General features: G+C 55.2%; 1 protein-coding gene across 1 annotated transcript; it reads right to left on the minus strand.

The window, feature by feature from the left end:
- Positions 1–105: 105 nt before the first annotated feature.
- B0H18DRAFT_960563 (uncharacterized protein) lies at positions 106–9,751 on the minus strand (the record flags this gene model as incomplete). The annotated part of the gene is made up of 23 exons (XM_048042972.1): positions 106–162; positions 265–288; positions 512–1,308; positions 1,371–1,527; positions 1,567–2,269; positions 2,498–2,608; positions 2,728–3,322; positions 3,374–3,509; positions 3,564–3,771; positions 3,832–3,868; positions 3,923–4,163; positions 4,216–4,383; positions 4,479–4,601; positions 4,765–5,357; positions 5,412–5,457; positions 5,613–6,088; positions 6,456–6,561; positions 7,041–7,693; positions 7,766–7,904; positions 7,958–8,191; positions 8,251–8,618; positions 8,926–9,463; positions 9,518–9,751. The coding sequence occupies 23 exons, from the start codon at positions 9,749–9,751 to the stop codon at positions 106–108; spliced, it is 6,744 nt and encodes a 2,247-aa protein (XP_047885847.1).
- Between the last annotated feature and the right edge of the window lie 70 nt (positions 9,752–9,821).

Below are 9,821 nucleotides of genomic sequence, written 5' to 3' on the forward strand. Positions count from 1 at the left end.
AACAACAATTATAGCGACCCTAGTCGACCTCAGCCCAATTGGCGCTTGCGAACGACCACGTAATTGAACTCGTCCGGTACAGTACAATATACTGTATAGGTCCAATCACGGTATCCATTTACGACCGGGTTGTTCATAAACAAACTGCGACACATCGCCGGTCTGTGATTACGATGGTAGCACATTTCAGCGTATAGGTTATCGCTGCAACTAGCACAAGTTACGAACCATGTCACCGTGTCGTTCGGATGTTGACGAGCGTACCGTCGATCCATTTGCTGAAATTATCTGCCAATATATCAACGTGAGATGGCGCTCGAGAGCAGACAAACGACCAAAGACACGCGTAAGGCCACTTCCATTTGCCTTCAACTCGAAACACCCACGCAAGACGGGAATCGACGCCACGACAGGGATACTCACCGACCTCGTTTCATCACTGACGCCTACCCTTCAGCAGAGACGAACAGTCAGCTACCACTTTCGCAATGATATGTCTTCATTGTCTCACCTTTATCGTCGACGGCTTTTGCGCGATCCGCCCTGCCCGCGAGCCGCCCGACGAGAACTTGATGCCACTCGCGACGCGGGGGGGGCGCCTCGGTCCAGGCTCAGCCTCCAGGGGACTTGGTCCAGGTTCAGGCCTGCCATCTTGGCGCAACTCTTGCTGCCGTAACTTGTTAACGGCTAGCTGGTGCGAGAGCCAGTCGTGCTGCTTCTGTAGCTGGTCCATCTCTCCTGTGAGCTGGGACTGCTTCGTTTCGAGCAATCCGATGAACTTCTTCACGCGCTCGACCTGATCACCGCGTGTCATCCCAGTCGTTGCGTGTGACTTGGTGACGTCAAAATGGCCGTCAGGAAAAGTGTTGTCTTCGAAGGTAACGTTACCGAGCACGAACAACTCGGTGTGTGTTGCCGATGACACTCGATGCATCTCCTCACCATATCCAGGGTCGGAAACAATCGCAGAGGCTGACGCCATCGAGCGAACCGACCTACGACCGTCACCGACAACGCTCCGGGCGACCTCTGCCTTGGCTTGCTTCCTACGAGGGGCATCATCCTTTGAGCCCGTGATTTCATGCTTAGAGGGTTCAATCTTCGCGGGCCCCGTCGGGTCAATCTTGGTCGGAGTCGTCTCACCGTCATCGACGCTGTTCGCGCTAGCTACTCCGCTGGAACGCGTCGCTCTCGGAATTTGCCTGGGTTTTGTGTGCGTAGAGGAAGTGCGCGGCTCAGATCTGTCACCACGGCCATCCCGCTCCACGAGCGCAGCGTCACGCATTCCCGTACTTTTGGACGGAATCGCTAGGTTAAGCGCGCATAGTCAGCTCGCAGCGTCGTTGCTAGTGATACGGTACGATGCTTACCCTTGCTCTGGGTACCGTTCAGGGAATACCCGTTGAAGTAGCAGCCATTCCCCGTGTTCCTGCATATGCTGCAAGTTAAGTTCCCCTTTTTGATGGTGCACTTCCTGACAGCCCGCGTTGCCGCGCGGCAGCGGTCGCACTGTACAGCATAGTTTGACTGTCAATGAATAAAATCGTGCAGCAGTTGCACAAATACCTTCATGAAAATCTTGCGGTAACGCTCGGCATCCCTTCTGATGTCCTCCTTTGCTGACCGCGCACGCATTGCGGGCCGTTTGGTTGAGCGCGACTGCGACGCTGGGAGAGCCGACTCATGGCCGTCTTCCACCATCTTGTTCTCCTCGTCGTCCTCCTCACTTCCATCTGACCCGTCGCCATGCACGTCACTGACAAATTTCCCGTTATATTCGCCATCCTCGCTGCCATCCTGATTGCCGTCCATCTCGTCGTCGACCTCTGCAACGGCGTCACTCGCGTCCCATGATGCAGAACTAGGCCAGCGGCTGTCGCCACCCTCGAGGAGCTCGGGCCAATGGATCTTGACCCACGTTCGCCCATCATTGTGGCAACGCTTGCCCTTCACGAGCTTTGACAACCTGTTGAGCCGGAGAGTGATCCAGGGCGGCTCGGCCATACGCCCCGACGTGTAGCCGTGGCGTTTCCCAAATTCAAGCTGTCGACACATCGTAAGCAAGCAGATCATGATCCGTAGTGAATCAACTACCAGTAAGTCATAGAGCTGTTCAAGTACTTGCATAGCCATGGACGCAATGCTGAAGTCCTGCTTTTCCGAAACTTTGAACCAGGCCTCGATGAGGGCTAACGCGCCGTCGTCATCACCACTGCTACTCGGAGCCCGCGACATATAAAACGCGACGCGTGGGCGGAAGGAGGCCTGGCTGGTATAATCAGTAGATGAGAGAGCGTGGAAAGGCCACGCATGCATTGGACATCTCCGCGTCGTCTTTGCCTCGTGATCAACATCAAACGCGCGTCTCGCTTGTCGGACAAGGATTAAACGCCATCACGGCACCCTGAGGCACACAAGTGATGCTCAGCAATGTACCTGCGCAAGCCGCGATCGGGTTCCATTCGTATTGTTCTCACACGATACGACCAGTACATACGGTCTCAGTCGAATTCGAGTCCAGACGATTCCAGGGCGCGGCTTCTTGACACCTCGTTTGAATTTGCTGCTCCATTGACTCATGGCTAGTCCGACCACGCTCGCGACATTGCTCGATTAATCAGTTCGTACACGTCGTTCAGTAATATTACACGCATACACACGCACAGTCTAGCTGCCCTCGACCACCCCGCATAATATCAGTGTACTTCGTCGCCCCCATCATGTCACCTCCTCTCCTGACCCGACTTCAGGGCCTCGAGCTGTGCGAGTGCTTGTGCCCTATCCGCCTGTGCCCCTGCGACCTTCTCCTCCAGGTGTGCCTTCGTCTGCTCCGTTTTTGCCACCAAATCTTTTGCCGCGACCAGGGCCTCTCGATGCTGCGCGACGAGTGCCCGGAGGGCGTCCACCTTGTCAGCATCCACCTGGGGCGCCTGGTTCATTGGTACCTCCGCCGCAACGTCCAAAGGTGTGTACCTCCTTTCACGAGAGGAGTTCCATCCGGGCTCGGACATCAGTTCTTCCATTGACCGGTATTGATCGCGGTCAATGTCCACGTATGGTATGACGACCTCGACTTCTCGCAGCAGAGTGCGTGGTACCTTGTTCTTTGTCGACGCGTCGTCCGACAACGCTTCGGCTGGGTCATCATCGAATTGTGCGCGGCGCTTCCCGAGCGCGTTTGCCCCGCGCTTTGGCTCAGGAGTACCCGCGGTAGACTGTGACCTCCGAGCCGCGGACGAGACGGACGAGGCGGACGTTCGAGGGACATGCTCCGCGTCGTCTTTATCGCCCGTCCCCGTTCCACTAGTGTGCTCTGCAGATTCTAAAGTATCATTGGCGTTGTTCATCAGGCTATTGATACGACGACACTCACTGCTGACATATCCGCTCAGTGAACGGTTGTCGAAGAAGCATCCTTTTCGCCTCTTCTTGCACTCCTCGCATTTGGCGCTACCTTCCAGCACGACGCACGGACGCGCAACATTCACTGCAGACTTGCAGTAGTCACACTGTTGCAAACGTTGTCATCATCATATTTTGGATGCTTCCATGCAAAAGCGCACCTTTTGTCCCGCTCGCAGCCGATCTCGCGCGTACTCAGCAATTGGCTCTCTCGAGCCCGCAGTGTTGTCCGCCCTTCCCTTTCCCTTGGGACGGGAAGCGCCCTTATTCATGCCTACCGCGCGTCGGGTAACATCTTCGGTAGGGAGCTTCCCGCTTGCAGTCGCTACTGGCTGCGCTTCGGCCTTTGGAAGGGAATCCTTCTGCGCCCTGAACGCGCAGATGCTGCCAGTCAGAATCACTCCCTGGTGATGGAATTACTGGACGTACCTCTCAGTCGCTTGAGCCAAGAGATCGGTCACTGATTCTGTGCAATGTTTTAGTCATCATTTTCTCAATATTAATACTCGGTTTCACTCACGTATGTCCGCTTGATCAAATTCGAACCGTCTGGGAACCGAAGGTAGCGGGTTGGCGGGCGTCATCAAGTTTGACCAATGGTTGGCGATCCAGTCCGCAACCGTAGGATCGACGCGCTCTTTTGTGGTGACCAGTATCTTCGATAAGCCTTCGATAGTCTCCGATACATTCTCCTTGTCGCCCTTGGCCTTCCAGCTTCCCTGAGGCCCCGTATACAGATTTTCATTGGCACCGTATTGGATCTGCGACAGCGACGGTCATTCGACAATCGTTTGTAGGTGTGGTCTTACTTACCACTGCGTCCCGTAGAAATCGCAGACAATTCACCTGATCTGTTCGCGGGCGGTTCTGAAGGCCTCTCAAATGGAGGAGCTTTAATACATTGCGAAGATGGGCAACATGGGGACGTGGCGCCGAAGTCGCCGTCTGGCTTGATGCGGTTATCCTTCTTGGTGCCATCACCTGTTGAACGATTGAGCGTTGAGCGTTGAGCGTTAGATGGGGGATCGTACGGGTCCGATGTCGAACAAGCGCGACAGAGTAAGAACGCGACTTACTAGGCGCCCATGGGCCACGTCCCCACGGGCAGTGATCTCCGCTACAATCTTCGGCGTCCCGAATCGTGTGGCGTCGACTTCGCCCCACTGTTTCTGCAGTCCCATCTCATGTTCTGGCGAGGTCTGTGCAGATTAAATGAAAGGTATCACTCCATCCTTGCGTGTCGCATGAGTATACATTGTCGGTACATAATAATAGTGTCGACATTAGTACTGTCCGGGTCAAACATATCCAAGCACTGGAGATCCTCGTCAGTCCATAACATTAATCAGTGATGTCATAAACAGCCAACAATTCCTCGCATTTACGAAGCTCCTCGCTAATGCGCCGTTCATTTTCCTTGGCGGCGGTGAGCTCCGCGTTGGTGTCGTTGAGTAGCGACTGATATAGCTGCAACACACCGGTGTGCGTCTCAATCAACCGCTTCACCGTCGCCTCGGTGCCATGGATGTTGTCCGTCGGGATGCGGGTTATAGAGCGCATTCCAGGCTGGTAGGAAGGTGGGACTACTCGTCGTTTCGCAGATACTCCAGTGACGCTGCCAGGCCTTTTCGTGAAGGCTTCCCGCTTCGACGTGATGACTTCCCGGGATGCGGACGCTATGGGTGGTGCATCATGAGTCTTAGGATATGGGTGTTCGTGCCTCAGTTTCTTTATAGGAGGCGGAGGAGCCGGTGAGCTTCCCCGCGCGCGTTTTGATTGATTTGCGCGGACGTTCATGCGTTGCATACCGATCTCCCTGCGCAACCCAGGACCCAGCGTTGTTTCATCGTCTCTTCCAGCGGGCACGTCGCAAATAGGCGGCATGGAGGACTTCGCCCGAGCACGGAAATCGTCGCCTCCGGAGCCGGCTGGGGGACAGACGGGCTTTTCAAAGTCTGTGTCGCCACATCAGTCAGACTACATTCGCGAGGAGGCATTGTAGTACGTACATCGCAATTTTGGTGCCAGGGGAAACCCTTGGAACGTGCACTCGCACTGCGTTCTGATACAATTCTCGCAAGCGACAGCGCTCTTGTTCTTGAAAAGGCACACTGCCGTGCCGCCTCCCACAGTCCTACAATGGTCGCACTCGAAGCGTGTCAATCACGGGTCCTAGAGCACCGTATGGGTGGCATTTGCTGTTGACTTACCACCTTCGTGTTCTCCCGCAATATCCGCGCTAGCGGAGAGACATCAATTCCAACCGTTTGCACGTCGGTCTGTGCGATTCGAGCCGGGTCTTCGACGAAGCCGTCTCCTTGATTCGACCCGAGCTCGTCAACCTCCTCTGAATCCTCAACATCATCGCCGGAATCACCCCCTGCCTCCTCGTCGGTGTTGACATATGCGGTGTATGGTTCAGAAGTGTTCGTGGAGGAAGAGCTTTCGTCGTCATCGACACTGTTATCGTCGCGGTCAATAGGATGCTTCTCGTATGCGCCTTCGTCTGCGTCTCCAACTATGGACGAGCCGTCATCCATCCAGTTCGCATCGGTCCCCCTCCCTTGCGCACGCAACTCGACTTCACTACCTTCCTCGTATTCGTCGTCGCTAATACCCCTCATACCGAATTGTTGGAACCAGGAGTATTGTGAGTGCAGCGGGTGGCTCTGTGTCGAAGGGGTCACTTCACGGTAATGGCAGGATCGTGGGAATGTGACGTCGAACCGTCGACACCGACGCGACGCGTCGGCCACGTGCGTGAAACTTAGCGCGCGCCGTGCAGTGAATGTCGGGTGACATGAAGTCGCCAGCATACGCGAGAAAGGACATACGTCGAGGGGGGTGATATGACACTCTCAATACTATCACCCCTACTTAAAAGTAAGGCGCTATCATGCGTCGCTTCTCGGGACTTAGCCACCACTGCAGCGACACCTTTTAAGTCACTTCCACACACAAAAAGTCACCGCTTCACGACTATTTCTCAGATGTCTGGATGCATCTTCGTCCTTTGCTGTGAAATCTCTCTTGAGACGTCCAACTCGGCCCACTCTTAATCGTTGCACCGGTAGCGACTCTGTAGCTGTCTTCGTCGGGTAGCTGCGTAATTAGCCTGTGCTCCTTGCGATTTCGTCCCGACACCCTGAGCAGACATGTCTAGTGTTGCATCGCTTGCGATTGATGCACACAGGTGTTGTTCATGTACAGCGATATGGTACGATTGCTACTGTACATGACGCCAGTAGCAGCGATCCTCGAATGTGGCACCCATCACTTAGTACACCCAGGCGTATGCGTAGACCCACTCCGCGGCACGATCCAACCATAGATTCAAGATGCAACGGATGCCAAATCCAAAGAAACCAAACGCGGTCAATATGCGAGCATTACATATACATTTACACGTCACATCATCAGGGTACATTTCGTGACGGTGTTCAGTCTGCGTTTCTCCGCCGTGTCAACGCACGTTGACCCTCACTGACCATACCAAGTCAGCCTAAAGCAGCATTCCGAGAAGGACCCGCGGCGCCTGGGCCCCCTCGGTCCTGCGATTCAGCTTGGACCGCTTCGCGATGCGACGGGTGAGTTCTTGCGCCGCTACCTTCAGTCACCGAGGGAAACGTCGCACGTACCCCCACCGAAGCCGGTGCAGACGCGCCTCCCGCAGGTTCCTCTGAGAGCGTAGTGCTCGTGTTCTGTCGCTCTATTGTCGCCAGATAATCTTCCAGGTTCTTTTCTTGCACGCGCATGACGTGAATCCGCGCCTCGAGGGATCGGAGCTCTTCGACTGCCGCCAGGTACAGCCTCGTTCCGCTGTAAACGTCCAGGCGCCGGCCTCCAATTTCGCGACTGCCAACCGGTGACATGACGTCAAATTGCGACGGGCTCTGTGTCTGAGTGCCGATGGATGTCTTAGTCGAAGGTTCGCCCTCCATCACGTCTGTGACAATCAACCCCTCCACTCCGTCCAGCTCCCTTGTGAGATCCGCGCTCTCCATGTCCTGCTCGTCCATCGCATCCTGGACCTGGGAAACGCTCCGTTCGACCGTCATAGGAGGTGATGGGCTTTGTTCAAGGGCCGCCACGCCAGAAGACTCACTCTCGCGCATGGTGATTGTGTCTCCTTGTGTGTCCTCGGCCCCATCGTTGACACCCGTTATTGCAGAGTTTCCCAGGGCGTCGCTCGTCGACAAAACGGACGCCGTCTTCACCGGGGAGCTAGCTGTACCCGTATCAAAGCCCGGTGATCGCTCCTCTGGTTCCAATCGCGCCCTCTTGGCTGATCCTGTAGCAGAGTATGTTACATATGGTCAGAAAACAATGCACGCGCAGATTTATCTCCCCATCAGCAACGCACCGTCGACGTCTACGCTTTGTAGAACATGACCAGTCTTGTCGCATTTGATGCCCCGGTCGAGGCATTGGCGGCACTCCGCCGCCCCTGATTCTACATTGCAGAGCGTGTCTGCTGCCGATGCGATACAATTGCTGCATGACTGTACAGTTGCGACTTGTTAGTTCTGGTACATCGGTGAACTCGGGTATGTACCTGGTCGGCGCTTGTTGAAGACCCGGTATGGCCTTCGTCCAACTCGGCGGCCTTTCTCTTCATTGTTGATACAGCGAAGCCGGGGCGACCTGGAGTCGCAGCAGCTTCGGCGAGTCGGAACTTCTTAAGAGGAGGGCCGAACTTCGCAGGTCTCCCGTCTGGCCCTAGGGACGGTGGGGTCCCAGTAAGCCCCGACTTGGCGGCCTCCCCCTTTCCGTCGCTGTTCTGACGTGGCTGTGACGCGTCATGCTTCAGGTTAATGTACATTCGTCTTTGTGACTGAAACAACTTACTGCTCTTTTCGGAGGGCCAGTGCGCGTGTATAGCACTGAGTACGTTGGAAAATTCGCACTCAGCCAAACTTTGTAGTTCGGTGTCGCTCGTTCCAGTACCAGATGCATAGCCTCCTTGGCAGCGTTCACCAGAGCCTCGGGGTGTGGCTCAGTCGGGTGATCCCCGCGATGTGCAATGTACAAATCCTGTTGATAGTTCAGCCCCTGTAAATGATATTTTTCGGCGGTGAGACACTCGTACGTGTAGATCTTTGTACTGTGCAACCCAATTGTGGAGCGCTGGGCCTCCGTCCGGCACAGGCGTGTCCCGGATGTAGTTACTAAACTTTTCGATCGGCGTGAGCAGTCCAAGTCCAGACATTCTGGGGCTAAGAGTCAAGTAAGGATGAGTAGAGAGGGTAGATGTCGCGGGAAGCCTTGCACGGGTCGCGGAAAGTTGATCGGTTCGGTCATGCCTTTTATGGGCGACAATGCCCCGGATTAAGCGCCTTTGTGGCTAACGCCCTGTCTCACGTGATATAGATCGTTGTCGCAGACAGGCAGCGCGATTGGCGTCGCAGGACGTGTGGCATGCCCGTGATCATTGTTCCCTGCATTTTTGGTGCACAGTATCGCCCATGCTATCTATGCAGCTAAGTGTGACAATCCCACTGCATCCAATGCAGTACTACGAACCCTCATCTGCCTCGAGCGACCCATCCAATTGCGCCGTAATCTTGCGGATATCCTCAGCCTGTCGCTCCAGCGTCCCGATAGTTCGACGGAGATCTCTCAGTTCGACAACTGCGGCGCGATGGGCGAGATCGAGGGATTCGTTGTCGTTGTACGTGTGACCCTCGTACCGCAGATTGGGTCTCGCTTCATGCTGCACGGTACGGTCGTATGAGCCTACATCCATCGCTTCTGGCTGGGCAGAGGCTGCGCTCTGCGTTTCGACGAAAGACTCCGGAGTCTCCCAGGTTGTGACGTCGCCGCTCATGGACACGATTGCCACGTCATCCAGGCGCTTTCCCGCAGATCTTTCTTCATTGGTCATCTCCGTCAGCTGTCGCGCAATCACGGTAAGCGCAGGCGTACCGTTGTAGTATCTGGGTGACAGCGAGAAGCCGTCCCAAAAACACCGTCGCTTGTTATAACGACACATCTCGCATCTAGTGCTACCTTCTTCAAGGTGACAGTAGATTTCGCCCCACTTTAGGAAGCAACGGTCACACTGTCCGTGATGATCAGTCGCTCAGTTTTTCAATTCAAATCGGAGCAGACTTACCCTGTGATTCCGCTCGTATGCTTCGTATGCGCGACTCACCATCTCATCCACCTTGAGATCATTGGATGTCGCATCTGTCGCAGGTGCTTCCCTAGTCTGTTCTGCTTGCCGTTTCCTTTGCTCTCGCGAGGTAGGCGGTTTCGTTTCCCGTGCCTTCGACGGGTTTCGACCCTCGAGACGTGAAAATGCCACGGTCTTGTCCTTCTTCATACCACCAACCCTTGAAGGTGTCATCACTGGGCTGGGCCTGACGGGAAGCTTGTCGAGGACGGAAGCAAATATCTGCACGAATTCCTCTCTGGCG

This window comes from Fomitopsis serialis (genome assembly GCF_022376445.1).
Source record: "Fomitopsis serialis strain Sig1Antser10 chromosome Unknown B0H18scaffold_201, whole genome shotgun sequence".
In the NCBI taxonomy this organism is placed as follows: domain Eukaryota; kingdom Fungi; phylum Basidiomycota; class Agaricomycetes; order Polyporales; family Fomitopsidaceae; genus Fomitopsis; species Fomitopsis serialis.